The sequence below is a fragment of the Pollachius pollachius genome (assembly GCF_949987615.1).
Source record: "Pollachius pollachius genome assembly, chromosome: 16".
NCBI classification, from domain to species: Eukaryota; Metazoa; Chordata; class Actinopteri; order Gadiformes; family Gadidae; genus Pollachius; species Pollachius pollachius.
Window position 1 is genome coordinate 729976 of NC_136949.1, and position 27377 is coordinate 757352.

The 27377-nt window shown below is 47.2% G+C and overlaps 1 protein-coding gene across 1 annotated transcript; it reads right to left on the reverse strand.

Moving 5' to 3' along the window:
- Positions 1–187: 187 nt before the first annotated feature.
- LOC307088306 (uncharacterized protein) lies at positions 188–27358 on the reverse strand (the record flags this gene model as incomplete). Its single annotated transcript, XM_079754159.1, has 21 exons — positions 188–1485; positions 1854–1920; positions 2213–2272; positions 2463–2504; positions 12472–13869; positions 13972–14136; positions 14604–14782; positions 15443–15595; positions 16535–16738; positions 16841–17056; positions 18560–18699; positions 18866–18924; positions 18996–19105; positions 19329–21500; positions 21598–21774; positions 22121–22273; positions 22383–22469; positions 23522–23674; positions 25051–25203; positions 26624–26776; positions 27328–27358. The coding sequence occupies 21 exons, from the start codon at positions 27356–27358 to the stop codon at positions 1412–1414; spliced, it is 5946 nt and encodes a 1981-aa protein (XP_079610285.1). The 3' UTR covers positions 188–1411.
- Positions 27359–27377: the final 19 nt, after the last annotated feature.

Here is a 27377-nt window from a genome sequence, read left to right on the forward strand (position 1 = left end):
AAATTCTGTCTTACCCAACAATGTTAGTATTTGAATATTGTAACTTGAATGACTCCATTTATATCATGGTTACAATTATACTGTTAAGAAAGTATTGTCTTATACTTTGCCTTAAATGAGAATGCGTCATGATACAAATCTGCTGATGAATGTTTATTTGTGGATGGATGGATGGAATGGACTGGAGTTTGCAGGTGGGAATTGATACAGGAAAATGACCAGACCAGAAAGAGTGAAATCCAAAAATACAATAAAAGCAGCCAGGGTAAATGCAGACTGACCATTTAGTGTTTAAAAAAGAAGAGAATAAATTACAAAATAATTATCATGGAAAATAAATCTATCGCATTAAATCTGATTATCATGAATTAGGAGTGAAATTCAAAACACAATAAAAAGCAGTCAGGGTAAATGCAGGCTGACCAATGTAGTTCATGCAAGGCAATGTGAATGTAAAAAATATCAATATCTGTGTGGGATTAAAACCCTAAAAGAGGACTGTTTTGCGTAGCATCTTTCTCGTGCTTCCTTTCTGATGTTCAAGAGAGGCAAGTTTGGCAATGTGGTGCAGCCTTATCTTATGAAACAGACACAACCAATGATAACAAGTCCGAATGGTGGTTGTCGATGCCAAACTGTGTTCCCCAAGCAGAAATACATCCTTTGTTCCAATCTCCCCTCAGACTTTATGCTGCTCCCTGGCTCCCCATACCCACTTCAAGATGGCGGCCGTATTTCTCGCGTCCCAGCAGCCAATGCTGCGTCTATGTATAGGATGTCTATGGGAGACAGTAGATGCTCTAGTTGAGCTGTGACTATTTTGTCGCTAGCAAACGCACCCTACACGTTTTATTTTTGCAAATAGTTCATATTTTTTCGTGAATAAAACTTCAAATTCATGTTGGTTGTTGTGATTTGTTAACTAACCCAAGTGCTGTTATACTAAAGTAGGCCTACTGTATAAGATAAACACTTATTTCAACTGGGGAGAAAAGGTTGAGTACAAATGCTTGATATGCTGAGCAACTGTAATTAGCTAACGTTCTTATGTTGTACAGTAATATACAAATGATGCATTTGAAAAAACGAGGGCAGAAGTCTAAACTAGTCAACGTATCACAGGGATATGTTTAGACAAAGTTCGCTCGCGCTACCACTCGCGCTAGGACCATGGATCCTTCCCCCTCCAAACGGAAACAGGCGGGCGGTGAAGCGGGTGCAATGCACTGTGGGAGTTGGAGGATTTCTTACTTTTGAGCCAGAGAGACACTTTCTGCCTTTTCTCAGGCTAGGATGAACCGATTTCAATTTTTTTTGCACATTTATAATACATATAATTATTTACTTTGTATAACCTCCATATCTCCACCGGTGAAGTATCCCTTTAAGATTGAATAGCAAACGTTCCAAATCAAATGTTGAGGTAGGATTCCGATGCAGTGTTGGAGCTGCTGTTGTTAGCCGCGCTCATCATGTGGTACACACCTGGGAGCGGAGAGAAAAACATGCTGCGTGTCAAGGTGAGCGCTGATATCGTCTGTCTGTCTGTCCCTCTGTCTGTCTATCCATCCCTCTGTCGTTCTGTCTGTCTGTCTGTCGCTCGGTCCCTTTGTCTATCTGTCTCTTCGTCTGTCTGTCAGTCGTCAGTCCCTCTGTCCCTCTCTCCTTCCCTCTGTCACTCCCTCCTTCCCTCTGTCTGTCTGTCTGTCCCTCTGTCAGTCTGTCTGTCTGTCTGTCTGTCTGTCTGTCTGTCTGTCCCTCCCTCTGTCTGTCCCTCTGTCTATCTGTTTGTCCATCCCTTTGTCCGTCAGTCTGTCCGTCCCTCTGTCTGTCTGCCTGTCTGTCTGCCTCACCACGTCGTCCTCGTATCCTGTTGAGGAGCGCCCATCTGCCGATCGACGATCCTCCTCCGCTGGTAGTCTGGAGAACACATGGTTAAGGTAAGGGTCTGGTGTGGTTAAGGTAAGGGTCTGGTGTGGTTAAGGTAAGGGTTTGGTGTGGTTAAGGTAAGGGTTTGGGGTGGTTAAGGTAAGGGTTTGGGGTGGGTGAGTGCAACATATGCTTAATATCCTTAATATAAGCTCAAGTTAAACCGAGAACAGGTGGAGGTAGATGGATGTCTATGGAGAACAGGTGGAGGTCTATGGAGGTAGATGGAGGTAGATGGGGGTAGATAGAGAACAGGTGGAGGTAGATGGAGGTGATTACGAACCCGGGTCTGGTTGGAGGAGGAGCTGAGGGCCGGGACGGTTCTGGACAGAGCAGCTCGGATCTGAAAGGAGCAACAAGCAGGTCACAAATCCTTATCTTGTATTTTAACGTTAAAACCATGACTGTATTCAGTCCATTCTGTAAGGAAATACTTGATTTATTACAGAGGTCATCAATACATAGTAGTCTTTCAGACATTCAGAAATGTGAAAGTAAACCATTTGTTCCATTTTGCCCAAAGATAGCCATACCTTTGAGTCCATGAGTGTCCCGAACACAAGAATGAAGAAGCCCTGAAAAAAAGAAATCATAGATGAGGAGAACTCTTTATCCTCGCATATCACCATTTAATAAAACACAACATCTCAACTCTTGAGTTTTTAAATCTAGCCTGGGGCCCAGCGCCCCCCTGTGGTTCAGCGCTGCTAGTGGACCGCTTTCTGAACATTCGAGCCCAAGCGGGAGCGCGTGACGTCATCACGCTCTAGCGTCAACGGCAGACCAACTGGAACTATACTAAGCGGGTAAGAAATTAAACTTTTGCGATTCAAGTTTGTTGGTTTGTTAAATGTTTAAACGAAGTTTAAAGGCCGTGTTGCAGGGTTCGGCTAGGGATGAGCTAGCCCTTCATGCGTTCAGGGACTTTCCCCGCCGCGGCTGGGGCAGCACGTCCGCCTCATCGTGCCCGCGACCCTCGATGTGGCTCTCGACGTGGCGGAACGGGCGGAGCGGGAGTTTTCCGACCAACCCAGCCTGCAGCCGTCCACGGAGGATGATTGCCAGGACCAGTCTGGTCCCGCCAAGCCCCGCTGCCACCGCTGTGGTGCCTGGGTGGACGCGGCTGGGGCAGCCCTGGGCAGCCCTCTCCCGTGGCACAATGCCAGTGGCGTTCCAGTCCGGGCAGGACAAGGACCGGGTCCGGAAACCCAGGCCACCGGACCTCGAACCGGAGCAGTGTCGGTGGGTCAAGGATTGCGGGCGGACTGGACAGCGTCCAGTCCATCCCAGCCGCCGGCGTGGCCGTCGACGGGCCAGACAGCGGAGGGCCACCGAGGATAGGGTTCCCGAACGGCGCTCCAGCGCCGCCCTACGGCAGGAACTGGTGGGGGCCCCGATGGCGGTGTTCCATGACCACACCCCGAGGGCTCCTGCTGATCCTCGGCAGAGGAGGGCCTATTCCGCCCACTGCGGGAGACGGGCGACACAGACTGCGCCGCAATTGGACAGCCACCGGCAGGGCCTGAGGCAGCGGCGGCGGCCACCGGAACATTTCGGACTGTGTGATGGGTGTTGGGGGTCGTCGGGACGTCTGACCCCTAAGGTGGGGGCTGTGTGGCGACCACAGGTCGCCACACAGGGGGGTTCATTTAACCTGGGGGTTTGGACCCTTTCGGGGACAGTGTGGTTGCTGGGTTGAGTGGGGTTAATGGGTTGGGGTAGTTAATTAGTTGTGTGTTGTTGAGTGTTGACATGTTGTGTGCATGTTGCCGCCACCGTCACCGTGAGTGAGGTGTTCGTTTACTGGTTGCGCTGGTTTCCATGCTTGTGGTTGGTCGTTAATAAAGGCAGTCCGTAGCGGTAAGCGGAGCCAGCCAGTCCTGTGCGCGTATGCAAATTAGCCATGTGTGCCAAACAGAAGAAAGACAATGTTCAGAAGTCATACTAAAAACGGATTGCAAGCTGAAGCTAAACCAGACTGTATCAAACACACACTTTGGGTCCATTCTAACTTATGGTAAGAGGCTGTTCTTTAAATCTTTGCAGTGACTGAATGGTGATGATAAAACGGATTGTTTTGCATAAAATGGGTGTGTGCGACTGTGCGTGTGTCCTTTCCGGCCTCGCTATACTGCATGGTTATGAAAGCCTTGTGGTTAGTTGTGGTCTTAGTGAAGCAGCCTAGCCTTGGAGTTGGATAAATTGGAGTGATTGTGTACGGGCGTGCGAGAGTGAGAGAAAAGCACACCCGCCGTGGTGATGTTTGGCTTGTTGTGGGCTGTCTGTCAGCATCCGCCGGGTTGGATGAATGTGGTTTGTGTATAATGTGTTCAATGTACATCTGTCTGGTCGTATTTGCGGTATTTTGATGGCTAAATAATGCCACACCACGATCGGTCATACTTGCAGGCACTCTTTTGCAAGTGCACTGATTGCGTGTCCGATAGGCTATACCTGGCATTTATTCAGTTGATTGCTAATCTAATTGCCAGATTGGTGCCAATCATTGTCGTGTTTGCATTGTAATGCACAACATTTCCTCTCCTTGTTATAAATCAACGTGCATCCAAACAACTTTAGCCAATGCAGCCTCCTATGTCAGTGTTGCTTTACAAAAGACTACTATAGCATATCGGATTATCAAAATTGTTAAGTGTGTGCGTGTGTGTTGTCATGTTATGGGGTCAGAACAGTCTCATTAATAATGAATGCACAGAGAAGGATATTACATTTATTTAAAACAAGACACATTTGTGTGTGGATCAGAAATGTGTTTGTGAAACTTATTTTTGTTTATGGATTTATTTTACATCTATACATACCGATATATTCATTTGTGTGTGCATTGAAATGTATTTGTGAGAAGAGTCATTTATATATAAATCACAAAATATATTTGTGAATCCTTCTCTGTGCATTCATTATTAATGAGACTGTTCTGACCCCATAAAATGTAGGTTAAAGACTGATTGTCTTGGCTTGCATCCATGAACTATTGTAATGTTATAGGCCTACTGAAAAAGGTATATCGGTATTGCGCAACAATCGGAAGATGGGGACCCCCGAATATTGACGGGTATTTCGCCCACTGGGTAAAAGAAAGCTTAGAAATAAACACTAGGCAAAATGTTGTTATTGGTCCATAATTGGAGCTAGTAGGTGTAATGTCTGCAGCTAACTACTAACAGACATATATATTTGGACACGACTACACGTGAGTTCTCAGTGTTCGGTTTAATCCAGAACTGCCACACAGAACAATGCAATGCATTAATGTGTATCCCTTCTTCGACTACTTGGCACAGAACATTTCCCCTAGGATATGACACTGACCTCCAGTGGTCACTACCTGTCATTACATCTCCCCCTTAAAGATGTTGCCCTTATCATTTCACATGAACTCTAGGTGTCTAGTAAACATTTAACACTTCTGTATGTTAACAATATTTCTTATTGAAATGTGACTGTATACAACCGTCAGACCAACCAATCATTCATTACTTAAACATTTCTCCCCTTTTTTTTTTTCTCTCTCCCCCGAAGTCCATACTGCAAAGTCTCTTGACCCTGAGTTTTCCCCAAAAACAGCCCCACAGTCCCTGTTCACCAGTTCAGTTTGACCGGAGGCTTGCTCACTCTGCCAGAACGAGCTCAGTCTGGTCAGAACTTTCACTGACAGGCGTAGACTGCAGGTGGCGTCTGTTCCTCCTGTAGCGCTCACCTTGTGCTGTCTCCACGATATAGGACCTTGGAGTGGAGCTAGAGCTATACAACAGCAGGCGTTGTCCACTGTTCCTGTCCATCCAGTTCCATTAGTGTGGAGTCCCCCGGGCTCAGGAGGGTAGGATCTTGACTCTTAGCTAGCTTACTCTTAACTTGACTTGTAGAAATAGGCCTGCCGCTGCTTGGCTGCAGCGTCAGCCCGCCTGATCCCATCCTCGTTGGGCCAGTTAGGTCTCAGATTGTCCTGCAAGATGGGCAAGCTGGTCCTAATTTTCCTGCCCATCAACAGTTCGGCTGGACTGATTCCTGTCGATGAGGTGGTTGTGGCTCTGTATGTCATTAGGGCCAGGAGGGGGTCTTTCTGTCTCAATATAGATTTAGCTATCTGAACTGCCCTCTCTGCCTGCCCGTTACTCTGCGGGTAGTGAGGGCTGGATGTGATATGTACAAAATCATAGTCCTCACTAAACTCCCTCATCTCTGCTGAAGCTAGCTGGGGCCCATTATCACTCACTATCACCTCGGGGATACCGAAACGTGCAAATGTGGCTTTCAGCTTCGCTACAACCTGGTGGGTAGTAGTTGTAGGTAGATTCAAAATTTGTAGATATCTGGAGTAATAATCTGACACTACTAAGTAGTTGTGCTTCTTGTACTCGCACAGATCTATAGCAATTTTTTGCCATGGCCTGGATGGGAGCTCACTGGACATTAATGGCTCCTTTCTCTGAGTGTTTTTGTTCTCTCTACATAATGTTCACTGCTGTACTGTTCTAGTTATCTCCTCAGCTATTCCAGGCCACCATACTGATTGGTAGGCTCTTTCCCTGCAGTTCACTAGGCCTTGGTGATCATCATGAATTATTTTTAGTGTGACTTCTCTCATTTCAGTGGGAATGACGATGTGTTGGCCTCTAGTGACTAAACCTTCTACCTCTGATAGCTCTCCTCTCACTTTGTAGAAGTCACTTTGTTAACTGCCTCCGGCACCTTACTTTCAAAATTGGGCCACCCACTCCTAATGAAACCTATGACTGTCTGGAGCTGCCTATCATTTGCAGTGTGCAGTCTTAGCTCTGCCATTCGGTGTGGTGTGGCTGGGACCTGGTCCATAACAGATTCAATGTGTGCTGTTACCTCCTCATGACAAACCCCATCCCCCTGACACTGCTCTGGGCCCCTAGACAGTGCATCTGCTACTGCTAATGTCTTACCAGGTGCATGCTCTGCGGTGGCATTGAACCACATCAGTCTCATCAGCAGCCTCTGGCACCTGTTTGGGACGCAGTCCAGATCCTTGCTGTTCATGAGGGGTACCAGTGGTTTGTGATCGGTCACCAGTCTAAAACTGTCCAGTCCATACAGGTACTTGTCGAAGCGTTCACAGGCCCAAATGCTGGCAAGGCACTCCTTCTCGATCTGCGTGTACCGTTTCTCTGCGTCGCTCAATCGTCTGGAGCAGTAGGCCACGGGTTTCCAGCTCTCTCTATGCTGCTGGAGTAGGACGCCCCCCAGCCTTGAGCTTGAGCCCTGCCGCCTTGATGACCTTCAACACTTCATCTTACATTGGTTGTGCAGCTCCTCGGTCTCAGCATGGACCAAGATGTTGTCCATGAAGATCTCTGTTCCTTCCAGGCCGGCCAAAGTCTCCGCCATTTTTCTCTGAAAAATTTCCAGCACTGTTGATATTCCGAATGGGAGACGGCGGAAGGCATATCTCCCAAACGGAGTGATAAACGTAGTGAGCATCCTGCCCTCTTCATGCAGAGGAATTTGATAAAATCCACTTGCTGCATCCAATGACGTGAACGCTTTTGAACCAGCGAACCTGGGCATTATCTCCTCTACTGTAGGTAGGACGTAGTTCTCTTGCCTCACTGCTTTATTCAATTTCCAGAGGTCTGCGCATAGCTGGACCTCTCTCTTGTTCGGCTTAAGCACCGGCACCATAGCGGCGCACCATTCGGTCGGCTGCGTCACCTTTTCAATAATGTCCTCATCCTTCATGCGCTGTAGTTCCCGCTTCACCAGCGGTACCAGTGGCAGGGGTATTCGTCTGGCTGTTGGCACTGCATACGGCTGGGCATCATCATGCAGGGCTATTCTGACTGGCTCAGTTTTCCAAGCCCACTCGACCCAAACACACCACTGACCTCATCCATCCTCTTAACTAGGCCCATTTCACTGCTTCCTCACGGCCCAATAAGCAGCTTGTTCCCTCCCTCACATACACTTTGAAAGAAAACATTTTCTCTCTGTATCTGGTGGTGCCTTGGAACAAGCCTGCACATTTGAGGTCACCCCCTGGGCATAAAAAGCGTATGTCTGTTGGCCCTAACTGGATTTTAGGACTTGTGGTGACCCACAAGTACGATTAAGAGACATTCACCAAGGGACTGTACCTAAGGGAAAGGGTTACGTAACAGAGTTGTGGTTTTAACCTGGTGTCCCCGTTTTGACCTCACTCGCGTTTGATGTGAAGTTTTATATTGAAGTGGAGAGTAAAGCCGACTCGACGCATCTCCGTCTCTTGTCTCCTCATTTATAGCACTCCACAATTGGTGACCCCGACGCGAGTTGCATACGGCTGGGTTATGTCTCACATCGACGGTGGTGAACATGCTGCTGCTGCGTTGCCGGCCGCTGCTTGCGGCGCGGCTGATGTCGCGGTTAACATCGGTGCTATCTACGCTGCCACCATCAAGTTACCAGACTTCTGGCAGCACAACCCGCGGCCATGGTTTCAACACATCGAGGCCCAGTTCCAGCTGAGAGGAATAACGCAGGACGTTACGAAGTATTTCCACTTTGTAGCGGCCTTAGATGCCTCGACGACGGCGGACCGCCTGCTTTCCCTGAACGGCCTGGGCGACAGCAAGCCTTCCGAGTTAATGGCGAGGATGCTGGCTGTGCTGGGCTCGGCGGATCCCTTGTTCCTTTTCGCTCACATTTTCCTGTGGCAGCTTCCAGCACCAGAGGGGGGTGCTCCCCCCTCTTTTCCTCCAGGGACTACCGGACGCTGGCTGTGGAGGCAGACAGGATTTTCCTCGCCAACAGGCAGCAGTTTGTCCATGCTCTGCTGCCCCCCCAGCACACGTCTGCCCCGCTTCCACCCCCGGAGTACGACCCGGACACCACAGCTGCTGTGACGGCCCGCTGACAGCGTGATGACGGGTGGTGTTATTACCATTCCAGGTTTGGGGCCAAGGCCAAGCAATGTAGCCAGCCTTGCAGTTTTGGGTCCCAGGGAAAAGCCCGGACCGGCGCTCATTAGCGGCTGTGAGCGCTGGCCATGACTGAAAGCTGTTGTTCGTCACTGACACCTTGTCCAGCCGGTGGCTGCTGGTCGATTCTGGGGCTCAGCGCAGCATCCTGCCTGTTGACACCATGGCTGGCGGGCGTGGCCCCCCGATGGACGCCGCCAACGGCAACCCATTCGTACCTATGAAACGAGGTATGTAGAAATGTGTTTCGGGGGAAGGCGTTTCGCCTAGGACTTCGTCATGGCCGCCGTGTCTACGCCACTCCTGGGAGCTGATTTCCTCTGCGCTTACAGGCTGTTGGTGGGTGTTAACAACTGCCGCCTGATCGAAGCTCTCTCTTTTGTTTCATACCCCTGCACACTGGAAGGGATGGGGGCGCTTTGTTTGTCGAACACGTTTGCCACCGGGGACCTGTATCAACGCCTGCTGACTGAGTTTCCCGACATGTTCTTCGGCGGTGGCTAAGCATGGCGTGGAGCAGTACATCACCACGGTTGGCCCCCCCAGTCTATGCACAAGCCCGGCGCCTCGACTCTGCCAAGCTTGCGATCGCCAGGGAGGAATTCGCCACCATGGAGCGCCTCGGCATCGTGCGCCGTTCCAACAGTCCGTGGGCCTCCCCCCTGCACATGGTGACCAAGGCTGATGGCGGTTGGCGTCCCTGTGGTGATTTCCGTCACCTGAACAACGCCACCACCCCCGACCGGTACCCAGTGCCGCACATTCAGGACTTTTCCGCCCACCTGGCCGGCGCCGCCATCTTTTCGAAGGTGGACCTGGTGCGCGGTTACCATCAGGTGCCCGTCCGCCTGCAGGATGTCCCCAAGACGGCAGTCATCACACCCTTTGGCCTTTTTGAATTTTTGCGGATGCCCTTCGGCCTTAAGGGTGCAGCGCAGACATATCAGCGCCTCATGGACTCCCGTGCTGCGGGACATGCTGTTCCTGTTTGTTTACTTGGACGACATTCTCGTGGACAGTGCGTCCGCAGAAGACCACCTGACGCATCTACGGCAGCTGTTCGGTCGGCTCAGTGAGCATGGGTGAATTCTGGGTGGGCCTGTGTGGTGACCCACAAGTTTGATTAAGAGACATTCACCAAGGGACTGTACCTTTTAAAGGAAAGGGTTGCGGTTTTAACCTGGTGTCCCCATTTTGACCTCTCTCGCGTTTGATATGAAGTTTTATATTGAAGTGGAGAGTAAAGCCGACTCGACGCATCTCCGTCTCTTGTCTCATTTATTGCACTCTACAGACTATTTTTGAATGTCCCTTGAACGATAATGGTAGCGTCAGGTCCTCTGTCGATTTTGAAGGCTACTACCACATTGTTTATGGTTAAGCTCACAGTCCATTTATTTTCTCCATTCTTATGATCAACAGCGCCATGGAAATGTTTGTTCAGGCTGTTCACTTGTGACTTCCCTGACTGCTTAAGACTGACATTTACGTTCCCAGTGTCCATTCTTGTGACATTTATTGCACTTACTTTTTAATGCAGGGCAACGTTTTTCATCAAAATGTTGTGGCTTACCACATCTCCCACACTCATGGCTTTTCTTTCTATACTGTCCACTTTTCCATTTCACCGCGGTAATGTTGGCTAGCTGAGGTTCCAGTCTGTTGGATTGAAGACTGACTTGTTTCGTCACCACCTCTGCGTGGCGCACACGTTCAATAACCCGCGCAAGAGTCAATTGGCGCGAAAGTTCTTTGTCTGTAATTCTTACTACAAGACGATCCCTTATATGTTCATCTCTCGTAGCTCCGAACTGACAGTGTTCCGCCATTTCATACAATCCTAATGTACATCTCCGCTGATTCTCCGGAATGCTGGCAACGTTGGTAGAAGCATGCACGTTCATGTATGTCATTTTTGACTTTCACTCTGTGCTATTCACTGACAGTAACAAAAAATAAAAGTGTCAATATTGTATGCACTGTTGTTCATTGACTTGCTCTAGCGCTCGTTGCTGCGTTGATAAATTATAGCAACCCTCCACTCATTCTCCTCTGACCATGCATTTAATTGGTTTTCTTCTAGGCAATTCCTCATTCGTCCTCTCACGTCTGACAGGTTAGAAATTAAACGGCTGTGGGCCATCATACATGCTATTTGTGGTTCTTGCCACCTTAGACGCCATAGTTCTAGTACTAGGCTGAGGCTACCTTCCCCCACGTCTCCCCAACGTGACGTCATCGCCAAATGGCAGGTGCGTTCACACCAAAAGACACATTTGTCGCCCGACATCATAAACAGTCGCTGTGCAAGTTTTGTCAGGCAAATTTGTCACGCCACATCTTTTGCCCGTAAACGGTGCTTAATGCCAATTCATTCTCAACCACGGCCGAGATAACCACCATTGCATGTCTTTGCGTTGATGTCGGGAACCCGACGCAGTCTATTCATTATATTGTAATGAGCATGGAAGAAGCACTGAATAAAGTATTGAATAGACAGCGATTTATTAGATACCTAATTAACCGTTGGAACACACAAGACCGAAAACCATAGCCACGCCGGTAAACAAACCCAGCGAAGCCCATTCCCTACTAGAGCTCCCCGCGCTACGGCCATCCGGAGGCGCATAGAGCTTTTGGCCGTGATATTATACATAAAATTATATTATATTATATACTATTATATATATATAGAGCTCCGGGAGTTGCAAACAGCAACAATCACTTACTCCTCCATGCTGCGGTTCACCCCGGACTGCACTGCAGGGAACGGTTGGCTGGTTGAATGCTGATTGGCTGTTACGTTTGCATGTCACTCAGTGGCCACGCTGTTGAACGCTGATTGGCTGTCATTAGGCAAATGTCACGGCAAAGTTGAAATAGTTCAACGCGAGTGAATTTGTCACACTGCAAATCCTCGTGAACTCGCTCGCCTGTGCAGGGTGAAAGTGTCAGGTTTTCTCTAGCGAAAAATTCACCCGAATCGCGTCTCTACGTTGACTTTGTATGGAGTCGTGTCGCCCCTTCGCGTTTGTGAACGCACTCGTTACTGCCAAAAACGACCAAAATTGGACACTATTTCGGAGACATTTTATGAATGATTTACATATTTTGAGTGCTTTATGTACCCATTAATTGAGACTTCTGGTAAACCTGCAACCTAGCCTTTAACGTTTGACTTCCATTCTACAAAATAATATTTTAAAAGTAGAATATCTTAAAAATATTTAAAACATTTGAATAGAAGCGTGCGATTATTCCAAGGCCCAGTCCACTCACATATGTTCTTAAAGACACGATGAGATCGACTCTTAAACCTGAAACTGTCCAGTCCCAAAGTGACAGGGCCTAAGTATGAAACACATTTGTTTGATTGTGTAGCATTGTGTAGCATCTTATCCTAGCTATCTTTGCTGTATACAGGGAATGGGTTAACCTAGTGATTGTTAGTGCTCGGCACTTGGTTCTATGAACATCATTACTTTACCAACAGCGATAAATTGTTTCTCTTTGTTCTGACAAATTTACTTACTGTAAGTGGCTTTGGATAAAAGTGTCTGCCTCAATGTAAATGTACGATATGACGTCCACGTACCTGTAAGGAGTTGAATAGCGCAAAGGTGACATGGAGCCCCAAATTCCTTGGAGCCACCATCACCCCAACGCCGAGAGACCAGGTGAGCCCGAAGGTGGGGAACAAGATGGCCACGCTTCTTAAGATGACTAGCAGCGTGTTCTTCTCCTCGGAGTGGCTGCTCTCAACGCCGCGGCGCAGCATCTTCGTCAGCACCACGATCAGGATGACAAAGTTGATTAAGACGATGACCCCGGCAGGGATGATAAAGGCCAGCAGGGCGAAGGTGTCTTCCCACCTCAGCCAGCAGCCGTTGTTGTCCCGGATGTACCCCTGGGGAACCTGCGGCGCCGTGGCCGCCACCGTCACCACGGCGATGACCAGGGGCGCGCCATAGCCCAGCGAGAAGCCGATGGCCAGCATGGTGGTCTTGGACATGTGGGAGAAGACCATGACCGTCCGGTAGAAGAGCAGCAGCGCCGACACCAGCATCCAGAAGAAGAGCGCCAGGTAGAAGAGATGGATGAAGAAGGTGGCCGCGCTGCACGCCGCCAGGGGCACCATCTCCGTCGAGTCCGTCTCCGAGGTGATGGCGGCGCCGATGATGAACCAGATGTCGGCGATGAGCAGGGACACGGCGATGTTGACCAGCGACACATGGCGCAGGTAGGAGGTGGTGTTCCTGGTCATAGCCTTCCAGGTGAGCGCCTCGATGATCAGACAGATGACCAGGCTGACGATGGAGATGGCCACGCCGATGTAGGTGATGATGTCCAGGGCCTCCGCGGCTCCCGGCGGGAGGCCCGTGGACATGAGCATGGAGAAGGAGGTCAGGTGGTCGCAGTTGCATTCCACCACGTCGTCCACGTCCGAGACGAAGGTGCATCCCTCGTCGTCCCAGCCGCCCTGAGAGTCGAGCAGCTGGAAGTTCCAGAAGACGCACTGAGGGTCCTCGGTGAGCGAGGTGTTCCGCTTGCTGTAGGACAGCGTCAGGTTGGGCCGCAGCGCCCTGGACCCGTTCAGCTGGATCAGCACCACCGCCGCGTTGATCCGGATCTCCGGGCCGGTGGCGTTGGCGTCCTGGCTGACGTTGAAGCTGGCGTTGGTGCGGGGGGGCAGGACGTTGGTCAGGGTGGAGAAGGTGATGGTAGTGATGAAGGTGTCTGTGAGGTTGGTGTCCTGGAGATTGATGACCAAGCTGGAGTTGATGTCGGCCGTGAAGGAGTCGCTGAACCGGGTTCTGTTCAGCAGGATGCTGGGCGTGGTGACGGAGAAGTCGTCCCCGCTCAGGAACTGGGTGATGGTCTCCATGGAGCTCAGGAACAAGGAGCTGGTGTTGAGGGTTCGGTTGGCGTTCAGAGCAGCCCACGATTCGATGGTGTTGTCGCTCACGATCACATCCACCGTGTTCAGGATGCTCTGCAGGGAGACGACGTGGGTTGAGCACATGGTTCCTCCTGTGTGCACCCGGAGGGCGTGTCAGTGTGTTACTGTGTCACTGTGGGGGGGGACGCCACTCACCTGCATGGTGTCCTCCACGATCATCGTGTTCACGTTGCCCACGTTGGTCAGGATGTCAACGATGGCTGAAATGGTGAGCGGGGAATCCGTTATAAGGGTTTGATTGTTGCTGACCAAGCCGCTGAGGTCTTCCACAAACGATGGAACATTATCCTGATTCAAACTCTGAAAAGAGAAAAAGGAAATATCCACAACTTATTAAGATACTCTTATTGTATTATTGTATTAAAACTTGTTGTATTATTGTACAGTGGATAATCTTAGCCCCCTACCCCCCTCTCTCTTTCTTACGCACTTATTATATTGTGTACATCCTGGCACTTAATGTACACACTTAATGTATGTTGTACATCCTTGCACTTAAAAATAGTATTTAGCATTGTGTAGCATCTTATCCTAGCTATCCTTGTTGTATACAGGAAATGGGTTAGCCTAGCAATTGTTAGTGCTTGGCACTTGTTTCTATTAACTTCCTTACTGTACCGAGTCCTACAGCAATATAATGTTTCTCTTTCTTTTGACAAATATACTTACTGTAAGTGGCTTTGGATAAAAGCGTCTGCTAAATGCTGTAAATGAAAATGTCGGACAGAGGCCAACCAGCTGGTATATAATCCATCCATTCTGTGTACCTCGGACTGGGTCAGGAGGTCGTTGATCCTGGTGAGGATGCAGGTGTTGATCAGGGGCAGCCACACCCCGCTGGCCTGGCACACAGCGAGCCGCTCCCCCTCCAAACCGGGGTCACACCCGGGACTGGACTCGTCCCCCACCCCGCCCACGCCGTACTGCGGGTTGTTGCAGATGACTGCTACTCACGACAAACAAACACAAGGAGAGTGGACGGCATTTTTATGGAGTGCATTTATACAGCGCTTTTCTAACTCGTGGCCCCTCAAAGCGCTTTACAATAATGCCTAACATTCACCCATTCAATCACACTCAACAGCCAGCTCTTCAGGAGCAGTTAGCAGTTAGGGTGAGGCGTCTTGCTCAGGGACACCTCGACACTCCGCTAGGAGAATCCGGGGATCGAACTAGCAACCTTCCGGTTACCAGCCAATTCGCTCTACCTTCTGAGTTTCATGCCGCCCAAGAAGCAGCCCTTGTCTGGTTGTAGAGCTATAACTATAGAACTATACATGTGGCGATAGTAACACTAGTGTGACTTTGAGACGTGATGCAGGCAGGACACTTACTATTATGATATCTAAAATACTTAGAGCTATAACTTGAAAAGCTATGATTTATTCATTTCTGTCAAATGAAATGCGCTCATTTCGTACCATTGAGGGCATCCCTGATGAGTTTGGGGTCAACCACATCGGTGCCCACAACGTCATCATGGCTCCACCACCGGTGAGGGAATGCAATCACTTCTTCCCTTTTTACAAATGTAACCTACAGCAGCTTTCAACACGAGTGTTACTATTCTAGACTTGGTCTCTCTAGGCATCTCGACCCATCTGACCTGTTGCTGTGATGATGTTGAGCCGGCTGCTGGCCTGGAAGGCGGGGATGCCTATGACGCGGCACATGGTGGTAACCGTGGAGATCGTGCAGTCTAACCTGTAGTTATATTGCACACAGTTGTTTCCCTGCTCCACGCTCTGCTGCACTGTTCCTGGTGGACAAAGGGCGGGAACATTTACATCCTGTGTATTCCTATTTTTTTACTTTTTATGATACAAAACTTCATGTACATAAAATCTTTTTCTGAAGCTAGGACGTTACCTGATGGTAGGTCTGTAGTAAGAAAAATGCATTTCCTACAGAGAATGTGTTGTGAGTGCTGTAGTGCAAAGTGAGCCTGTCAGGATTCTCGTATGGACTGTTGTTAAGTCTTCTGCCTATCGGTTTTGGATCTCTTGCCCGTACCTGTCCGTCTGTATCTGTCTGCCTGCCTGGCTGTTTACAAACCCTGCCTGTACCTGGAATCTGATCTGCCTGCTGGATTGTTTGGGAATAAATCCTTTTTTGATCTGCAATTGATTCCCGCTCTGAGTCGTGACAGAGCCTGAAAATATGTTTTTGCAAAGCCACATAGTTTAAGACGTAAAGAGTTCAACAATCAAGTAAACATGCACACCATTTTTAAAATTTAAAATGGTTAAACAAGTTAAACAAATAGCTGAAGTGATGAAGTTTGAAAACATTTGTGATAAAATATAAATCATTTTATATAAAAAGGTATAAATTATATTGAAAATCTGTTTATACATATTTGAATATCAAATTGTGTTGACTTGTTAAATGTTTGAATGAAAGTTAAAGGCTGACTTCCATTATAAAAAACAATATTTCAAAAGTAGAATATCTTAAAGAGTTAAAAATATTTTAAACATTTGAATAGTAGCACGCGATTCTAACCTAATATGAACATTTTAAAAGTGGAATGGTAGTCTCTAGGGGGGAAAATTGTGGAAGGAATAGGGCCCCCAAGTTTGTAGAGAATAAGAAAGAAAGAAGAAAGCCTAAGAACAACAATAGTTGAGCGCTGCTTGCAGCACTCGCCACATTAAATGGGATGTCCTTGGCCCTGTCACTGTAGGGTGGTGCTTACCTGGGGGCACATCGACCCACTGGGGCCTGTAGGGCCGCTGGACACAGCATCTCCGCGGCGTATCTGTATCGACGCCGCCACTACAGATGGCGTTGCTCTGTCTGTTGACCAGGATGACGGGAGCTGCCAGGAGGGTCGTCGCGGTGAAGCTCCCACTCTGAATGAAGCTCAGAGCTCCGCCCACCAGCGTGCAGGTGAATACAACTGAGACGAACCAACGACAAGAGGCACAGAGGCGGACATGACCACTCAACACATGGGCGATGCTGACGGCGTGGAGGTGAGTGCTGGGGGCCGGGGACTCACCCCTGTCCGAGGGGACCAGGTTGTTGATGGTCAGCCTGGAGACTCTGGCGCTACTGGTTATCTGGAAGCGGCCTCGGTTCTGGACGGGATTGGTGCCCAGAGTCCAGGAGACGCTGGTCACGACCCCGATGCCCGCCTGGGGAGGCGGGGGTCCACAGGTCAGGGTCCGGGCCTGGCCCGTGTACACCGGGCTGGGGAAGGTGATGGGGTCGGGGCCTGTCCAGGGAGGGCAGGGCGGAGGTGTTCACAAACATGAATATCACAGGATTATGTGCAGGGGTATCTATCATATGAGTATAAATATATATCAAATGAGTACAAGTATCTATCAAATGAGTACAAGTATCAAATGAGTAAAAAAAATGACTCACTTCTTATGACAAATGTACTTATTGTAACAAATGCACTTCTTGTAAGTCGCTTTGGATAAAAGCGTCTGCTAAATGCCCTAAATGTAAATGAGTTTATGTATCTATCATATGATCATCATATGAGTATGATAGATACAAAAAAAAGAAGTTAACCTAAATAAAAAATAAAATAAAAAATTCAGGACGCAGAAAGATAGTGGCCGGTTGCTCGGACAGTTTTCTGTTCCTCTGCCTGACGACAGCAGCTTCCTGGGATGTTTCCACCTCATATGAGTATAAGTATCTATCATATGAGTATAAGTATCTATCATATGAGTATAAGTATCTATCATATGAGTATAAGTATCTATCATATGAGTATAAGTATCTATCAAATGAGCATAAGCGTCTATCATATGAGTATAAGTATCTATCATATGAGTATAAGTATCTATCAAATGAGTATCAGTATCAAATGAGTATCAGTATCATATGAGTATAAGTATCTATAATATGAGTATCAGTATCATGTTAGTATCAGTATCATGAGTATCAGTATCATATGAGTATCAGTATAATATGAGTATCAGTGTCATATGAGTATCAGTATCATGAGTATCTGTATCATATGAGTATCAGTATCATATGAGTATAAGTATCATATGAGTATCAGTATCATGAGTATCAGTATCATATGAGTATCAGTATCTATAATATGAGTATCAGTATCTATCAAATGAGCATAAGCGTCTATCATATGAGTATAAGTATCTATCATATGAGTATAAGTATCTATCAAATGAGTATCAGTATCATATGAGTATCAGTATCATGAGTATCAGTATCATATGAGTATAAGTATCTATAATATGAGTATCAGTATCGTGAGTATCAGTATCATATGAGTATCAGTATCATATGAGTATAAGTATCTATAATATGAGTATCAGTATCATGAGTATCAGTATCATATGAGTATCAGTATAATATGAGTATCAGTGTCATATGAGTATCAGTATCATGAGTATCTGTATCATATGAGTATCAGTATCATATGAGTATAAGTATCATATGAGTATCAGTATCATATGAGTATCAGTATCATATGAGTATCAGTATCTATAATATGAGTATCAGTATCATGTGAGTATCAGTATCATGAGTCAGTATCATGAGTATCTGTATCATATGAGTATCAGTATCATGTGAGTATCAGTATCATGTGAGTATCAGTATCATGTGAGTATCAGTATCATATGAGTATCAGTATCATGAGTATCAGTATCATGTGAGTATCAGTATCATGAGTATCAGTATCATGTGAGAATCAGTATCATGAGTATGGGTCTCCATCATATCTTTGACTGACTGGTGAAGGGTTCGGTGATGATGCCCAGCACCGGGGCGAAGGGCTCAAAGCTCTGCTCCAGGTTGTCGTTGGCGGCCGTCAACTCTCCATCAACCACCCTGGTCGTCCTGAGAGTGAAGTCGACGACGACACTTCCCGCGCTGGCAAACAGAACAATCCCTTAGCATCCCTTTAGCATCCAGCTCCATCATGTGGGATGTAATCTACGATCTGAATATATATATACTATAATATGATATAATATGATATTATACATATGAAAATGGTATTGATATGATTGGTATGCGTCATATAATAAAATGGTACCTGAATCCTCGCACAGTAATCGAACTGAATCCTGTCAGTGATCGATAGTTTGCCTCCAGCTGTGAGAGAAGCAGACTGTGAGTTCAGCTCTGTCACATCTAGAACAGAATGTTCTCGACCATAGACCCACCAATGGCTGTACTGTATCTCTCAGGGCTATGAACTGGCTGCTCGTTGGATCACTCAGTTCCGCAGTGAAGGTCAGGTCTAGGGTCATTGAGAAGACCACCTCGATCTCATCTGAAAGGCACATGAGAACACGCTTTACACTCTTTACATGATCTCATCTCATCGACAACATCTTTCTGTTGCTACGACAACTGTTTAACCAATGCCTCGTGTGTGAATCCTGAGCTTGTGATACTTTGGTAATCAATAATCAAATGTTTCCTCCAGATTCTCACACTACAAAGGTAGTCGTGCAACCGGTTTGGATTTGAGTTAACCACCTTCTCAGTCTTACCTGGTGGAGGAGTGGGGGTGGAGGTGGTTGGAGGAGTGGGGGTGGAGGTGGTTGGAGGAGAGAGGGTGGAGGTGGATGAAGGAGAGGTGGTGGAGGTGGGTGGAGAAGTGGGGGTGAAGACGGGAGAAGAGGGGGTGGAGGTGGTTGGCGGAGAGAGGGTGGAGGTTGTTAGAGGAGAGGGGGTGGAGGTGGTTGGAGAAGTGGGGGTGGAGGTGGGTGGAGGAGAGAGGGTGGAGGTGGTGGAAGGAGAGGGGGTGGAGGTGGGTGGAGGAGAGAGGGTGGAGGTGGTTGGAGGAGAGGGGGTGGAGGTGGGTGGAGGAGAGGGGGTGGAGGTGGTTGGAGGAGAGGGGGTGGAGGAGGTTGGAGGAGTGGGGGTGGAGGTGGGTGGAGGAGAGAGGGTGGGGCTGGTTGGAAGAGAGGAGGTGGAGGTGGTTGGAAGAGAGGAGGTCGAGGTGGTTGGAGGAGTGGGGGTTGAGGTGGGTGGAGAAGAGGTGGTGGAGTTGGTTGGAGGAGAGAGGGTGGAGGTGGTTGGAGAAGTGGGGGTGGAGGTGGGTGGAGGAGAGAGGGTGGAGGTGGTGGAAGGAGAGAGGGTGGAGGTGGAGTTGGTTGGAGGAGAGAGGGTGGAGGTGGTTGGAGAAGTGGGGGTGGAGGTGGGTGGAGGAGAGAGGGTGGAGGTGGTGGAAGGAGAGAGGGTGGAGGTGGTTGGAGAAGTGGGGGTGGAGGTGGTTGGAGGAGAGAGGGTGGAGGTGGTGGAAGGAGAGGTGGTGGAGGTGGAGTTGGTTGGAGGAGAGAGGGTGGAGGTGGTTGGAGAAGTGGGGGTGGAGGTGGTTGGAGAAGTGGGGGTGGAGGTGGGTGGAGGAGAGGGGGTGAAGACGGGAGAAGAGGTGGTGGAGTTGGGTGGAGGAGAGAGGGTGGAGGTGGTTGGAGAAGTGGGGGTGAAGACGGGAGAAGAGGTGGTGGAGTTGGGTGGAGGAGAGGTGGTGAGTGGTGGTAATGAGGTGGTGGAGGTGGTGGAAGGAGAGAGGGTGGAGGTGGTTGAAGGAGAGAGGGTGGAGGTGGTTGAAGGAGAGAGGGTGGAGGTGGGTGGAGGAGAGAGGGTGGAGGTGGTTGAAGGAGAGAGGGTGGAGGTGGAGGTGGGTGGAGGAGAGAGGGTGGAGGTGGTTGAAGGAGAGAGGGTGGAGGTGGTTGAAGGAGAGAGGGTGGAGGTGGGTGCAGGAGAGAGGGTGGAGGTGGTTGAAGGAGAGAGGGTGGAGGTGGAGGTGGGTGGAGGAGAGAGGGTGGAGGTGGTTGGAGGAGTGGTGGAGGAGATGTTCGGAGTGGAGGAGGGTGGTGGTAATGAGGTGGTTGAAGGAGTGGGGGTGAAGACGGGAGAAGAGGTGGTGGAGTTGGGTGGAGGAGAGGTGGTGAGTGGTGGTAATGAGGTGGTGGAGGTGGTTCGAGGAGAGGGGGTGGAGGTGGTTGGAGGAGAGAGGGTGGAGGTGGTTGGAGGAGAGGGGGTGGAGGTGGGTGGAGGAGAGGTGGTGGAGGTGGTTGGAGGAGAGAGGGTGGAGGTTGCTGGAGGAGTGGTGGTTGGTGGTGGTAATGAGGTGGGTGGAGGAGAGGGGGTGTAGGTGGTTGGAGGAGAGAGGGTGGAGGTTGCTGAAGGAGTGGTGGTGGGTGGTGGTAATGAGGTGGTTGAAGGAGTGGGGGTGAAGACGGGAGAAGAGGTGGTGGAGTTGGGTGGAGGAGAGGTGGTGAGTGGTGGTAATGAGGTGGTGGAGGTGGTTGGAGGAGAGGGGGTGGAGGTGGTTGGAGGAGAGAGGGTGGAGGTGGTTGGAGGAGAGGGGGTGGAGGTGGTTGGAGGAGAGAGGGTGGAGGTTGCTGGAGGAGTGGTGGTTGGTGGTGGTAATGAGGTGGGTGGAGGAGAGGGGGTGGAGGTGGTTGGAGGAGAGGGGGTGGAGGTGGTTGAAGGAGAGAGGGTGGAGGTGGTTGGAGGAGAGAGGGTGGAGGTTGCTGGAGGAGTGGTGGTGGGTGGTGGTAATGAGGTGGGTGGAGGAGAGGGGGTGGAGGTGGTTGGAGGAGAGAGGGTGGAGGTTGCTGGAGGAGTGGGGGTGGGTGGTGGTAATGAGGTGGGTGGAGGAGAGGTGGTGGAGGTGGTTGGAGGAGAGGGGGGTAAAGGACAAAAAGTGGAATCTGTTTGGGAAAAAAGTGAAAATAATAAGTAATTGTTTTTAATAAAGAATGCACTTTGAATAGTTGGGAGGGGAATTGTTGAGCTATTAGAACGAACTGAGTGGGATTTGTTGGGAGAGCTGGCAGTATTCTTCATCAGGAGGAAGGGCATTGATGCATCCACACGTCTCATCAGTGATGTTGTCACATGACCCATAAAGAAGACACTTGTCACATGGCCAGCGATACTGGTCCTCACATGTGCATTGGAACCCAGCCCCGAATGGAGAGCAAACTGAGGACAGAAAAACACAAAGTTTTCATATTCAAAGAGAAACATTTTGTGATGGAAAACTTTCCAGGAATGTACAGTTATTCAAAACGAAAAATTCACCAAACTATGTCGTTCGGCTGGAGCTTCCATATATATCTATTCAAAGCAACCTTTTAGCAAATTTGACAAATTGTTTAACTTTCTCTTAATTTCACTTCTCCATACTCAATTTCAAGTCTATTGCCATATTCACTTACATGTTTATGGAGTTTAGGAATATGGCACTTACATGCAAAGCAACAAGCAAATACATGTTACTTGAAACCTGTGATGCGATAACACAACATTGGCAGAACTTTGTGTTCACCTGTGGTGATGTTGACCTCAGAGATCAGTATGTTGCTGTCGATGGGGAAGGGGTAGCTGATGTTATCCAGGATGCTCCTCAGTTCCTCTATCACTGTAACATTTGTGGTTTGCAACTCGATAGTAGTCAGGTACTCATAGACCACTGGAGGACCTGCAGTGAGAACAGGTGCATCATGGGAAAGTATCCATTTCAAATACATTAGGTTAGAACGTGTGTATTTGATGTTTGCCAGGAAGCCAAACTTTTTTCAAAGCCCTACTTGTTGATGGAGGTTGAGAAGTGGTTGATGGAGTTGGAGAAGTGGTTGATGGAGGTGGAGAAGTCGTGATAGGACAAGTTGTATTGACTGTTGGGAGACAATAGTCAAGTTCATAGTTTAAATAAACATTTAACACAAAGCTATTCACCTCATGGAGGCATATGCCATGCTGGAGATGCCCTACTGGAGAATTGCGGCCTCATACAGTGTCAAAGCTTCAGATTCTCGGCTGTATCCACAATTTTATGTCAACTGTCACCAGACATGAGAACGTACTTAGTTGGGAGAGCTGGCAGTATTCTTCATCAGGAGGAAGGGCATTGATGCATCCACACGTCTCATCAGTGATGTTGTCACATGACCCATGCAGAAGACACTTGTCACATGGCCAGCGATACTGGTCCTCACATGTGCATTGGAACCCAGCCCCGAATGGAGAGCAAACTGAGGACAGAAAAACACAAACAATGTTTTGGAAAATTTGGTCCAAATGATACACTTTGTGGATGACGGTTAACATTTGTGATGGAAAGGTGGGATCAGTCTTTCCAAGAATTTGTAATCTTGAATTCTTACAATTCAGAGAGAATTGACCAATCTATGTGGATCAGTGGGAGTTTGTAAATATGTCCATTCAATGCAACATTTGAGCAAATATGACCAATTGTTGAACTTTCCCGCCAGTATGATCAATCATCGCACTTCTACATATTTGAGGTGATAATTATTTACATTCTCCCTTGCTTGTGTATGGAGTTTAGGAATATGGCAATTATATTTCAAGTGATACACTTTTTAAAATTTGTTTCATTCTTACTGGAAGATTTGTCTATAGTTTGAATAAGATTTTATCCATTATTCAATCTCAAATGTTTATGCATCTGTTACTGATTCCCACAACTTTAGGGGTAAAATATCCACAAATTGTGCAGCATTTTCTTCAGAAGAGCTGCCTTAAAATCGTGCATTTTTGGTCGCAACAGTCACAAAAGATCTCTGCAAAATCCAGCAGAGACTGTTCAATACAGTCATAACACATCGTCAAACATGATAGACAAGCAAATACAGGATACTTCAAACCTGTGACCCAGTCATCTTCATAGAGCGATAACACAACATTGGCAGAACTTTGTGTTCACCTGTGGTGATGTTGACCTCAGAGATCAGTATGTTGCTGTCGATGGGGAAGGGGTAGCTGATGTTATCCAGGATGCTCCTCAGTTCCTCTATCACTGTAACATTTGTGGTTTGCAACTCGATAGTAGTCAGGTACTCATAGACCACTGGAGGACCTGCAGTGAGAACAGGTGCATCATGGGAAAGTATCAATTTCAAATACATTAGGTTAGAACATGTGTATTTGATGTTTGCCAGGAAGCCAACTCTTTTCAAAGCCCTACTTGTTGATGGAGGTTGAGAAGTGGTGAATGGAGGTGGAGAAGTGGTTGATGGAGGTGGAGAAGTTGTGATAGGACAAGTTGTATTGACTGTTGGGAGACAATAGTCAAGTTCATAGTTTAAAAAAACGTTTAACACAAAGCTATTAACCTCATAACTTGCTGACATTAGGAAGTAAATCATCAAAACACCTTCTACAGTGCTTCTAAAATAATAACTTCTGTAAATGGGAGGGAGTCTTTAAAGTTAGTGATTTAACCATGTCTATTGTTTGATCAATCCCAGTATGGGTCAATACTCTTACATTAAGGACTCAGGAGAATTGAGGCCTCATACAGTGTCAAAGCTTCAGATTCTTGGCTGTATCCACAGTTTTATGTTAACTGTGACCAGACATGAGAACGTACTGAGTTGGGAGAGCTTGCAGTATTCTTCATCAGGAGGAAGGGCATTGATGCATCCGCACGTCTCATCAGTGATGTTGTCACATGACCCATGAAGAAGACACTTGTCACATGGCCAGCGATACTGGTCCTCACATGTGCATTGGAACCCAGCCCCGAATGGAGAGCAAACTGAGGACAGAAAAACACAAACAATGTTTTGGAAAATTTGGTCCAAATGATACACTTTGTGGATGACGGTTAACATTTGTGATGGAAAGGTGGGATGAGTCTTTCCAAGAATTTGTAATTTTGAATTCTTACAATTCAGAGAGAATTGACCAATCTATGTGGATCAGTGGGAGTTTGTGAATATGTCCATTCAATGCAACATTTGAGCAAATATGACCAATTGTTGAACTTTCCCGGCAGTATGACCAATCATCGCACTTCTACATATTTGAGGTGATAATTATTTACATTCTCCCTTGCTTGTGTATGGAGTTAAGGAATATGGCAATTATATTTCAAGTGATACACTTTTTAAAATTTGTTTCATTCTTACTGGAAGATTTGTCCATAGTTTGAATAAGATTTTATCCATTATTCAATCTCAAATGTTTATGCATCTGTTACTGATTCCCACAACTTTAGGGGTAAAATATCCACAAATTGTGCAGCATTTTCTTCAGAAGAGCTGCCTTAAAATCGTGCATTTTTGGTCACAACAGTCACAAAAGATCTCTGCAAAATCCAGCAGAGACTGTTCAATACAGTCATAACACATCGTCAAACATGATAGACAAGCAAATACAGGATACCTCAAACCTGTGACCCAGTCATCTGCAAAGAGCGATAACACAACATTGGCAGAACTTTGTGTTCACCTGTGGTGATGTTGACCTCAGAGATCAGTATGTTGCTGTCGATGGGGAAGGGGTAGCTGATGTTATCCAGGATGCTCCTCAGTTCCTCTATCACTGTAACATTTGTGGTTTGCAACTCGATAGTAGTCAGGTACTCATAGACCACTGGAGGACCTGCAGTGAGAACAGGTGCATCATGGGAAATTATCCATTTCAAATACATTAGGTTAGAACGTGTGTATTTGATGTTTGCCAGGAAGCCAACTCTTTTCAAAGCCCTACTTGTTGATGGAGGTTGAAAAGTGGTGGATGGAGGTGGAGAAGTGGTGGATGGAGGTGGAGAAGTGGTGGACGGAGGTGCAGAAGTTGTGATAGGACAAGTTGTGTTGACTGTTTGGAGACAAAAGTCAAAGGAATGCAGATTTCATAGTTTAAATAAGCATTTAACACAAAGCTATTCACCTCATATCTTGCAGACATAAAGAAGCAAATCATCAAAACACCTTCTAAAGTGCTTCTAAAATAATGACTTCTATAAATGGGAGGGAGTCTTTAAATTTTGTCATTTAACCATGTCTATTGTTGGATCAATCCCAGTATGGGTCAATACTCTTACATTAAGGACTCAGGAGAATTGAGGCCTTATACAGTGTCAAAGCTTCAGATTCTTGGCTGTATCCACAGTTTTATGTCATCTGTGACCAGACATGAGAACGTACTGAGTTGGGAGAGCTGGCAGTATTCTTCATCAGGAGGAAGGGCATTGATGCATCCACACGTCTCATCAGTGATGTTGTCACATGACCCATGCAGAAGACACTTGTCACATGGCCAGCGATACTGGTCCTCACATGTGCATTGGAACCCAGCCCCGAACGGAGAGCAAACTGAGGACAGATAAAACACAAACAATGTTTTGGAAAATTTGGTCCAAATGATACACTTTGTGGATGACGGTTAACATTTGTGATGGAAAGGTGGGATCAGTCTCTCCAAGAATTTGTAATTTTGAATTCTTACAAGTCAGAGAGAATTTACCAATCTACGTGGATCAGTGGTACCTTCTAATTATGTCCATTCAATGCAACATTTGAGCAAATTTGACCAATTGTTGAACTTTCCCGCCAGTCTGACAAATGATCGCACTTCTACATTTTTAAGGTGAGGTATATTTACCTTCTCCGTTGCTTGTTTATGGAGTTTAGGAATATGGCAGTTATATTTCAAGTGATGCACTTTTTAAAATTCTTTTCATTCTTACTGGAAGACTTGTCTATAGCTTGAATGAGATTTTATCCATTATTCCATCTCAAATGTTTATGCATATGTTCCTGATTCCCACAACCTTTGGTTTACAAACATAAAAAATTATCCACAAATTGTGCAGCATTTTCTTCCGAAGAGCTGCCTTAAAATCTTGCATTTTTGGTCACAACAGTCACAAAAGATCTCTGCAAAATCCAACAGAGACTGTTCAATACAGTCATAACACATCGTCAAACATGATAGACAAGCAAATACAGGATACTTCAAACCTGTGACCCAGTCATCTGCAAAGAGCGATAACACAACATTGGCAGAACTTTGTGTTCACCTGTGGTGATGTTGACCTCAGAGATCAGTATGTTGCTGTCGATGGGGAAGGGGTAGCTGATGTTATCCAGGATGCTCCTCAGTTCCTCTATCACTGTAACATTTGTGGTTTGCAACTCGATAGTAGTCAGGTACTCATAGACCACTGGAGGACCTGCAGTGAGAACAGGTGCATCATGGGAAAGTATCCATTTCAAATACATTAGGTTAGAACGTGTGTATTTGATGTTTGCCAGGAAGCCAACTCTTTTCAAAGCCCTACTTGTTGATGGAGGTGGAGAAGTGGTGGATGGAGGTGCAGAAGTTGTGATAGGACAAGTTGTATTGACTGTTTGGAGACAAAAGTCAAGTTCATAGTTTAAATAAACGTTTAACACAAAGCTATTAACCTTATATCTTGCTGACATTAGGAAGTAAATCATCAAAACACATTCTAAAGTGCTTCTAAAATAATGACTTCTATAAATGGGAGGGAGTCTTTAAAGTTTATGATTTAACCATGTCTATTGTTTGATCAATCCCAGTACGGGTCAATACTCTTACATTAAGGACTCAGGAGAATTGAGGCCTTATACAGTGTCAAAGCTTCAGATTCTTGGCTGTATCCACAGTTTTATGTCATCTGTGACCAGACATGAGAACGTACTGAGTTGGGAGAGCTGGCAGTATTCTTCATCAGGAGGAAGGGCATTGATGCATCCACACGTCTCATCAGTGATGTTTTCACATGACCCATGCAGAAGACACTTGTCACA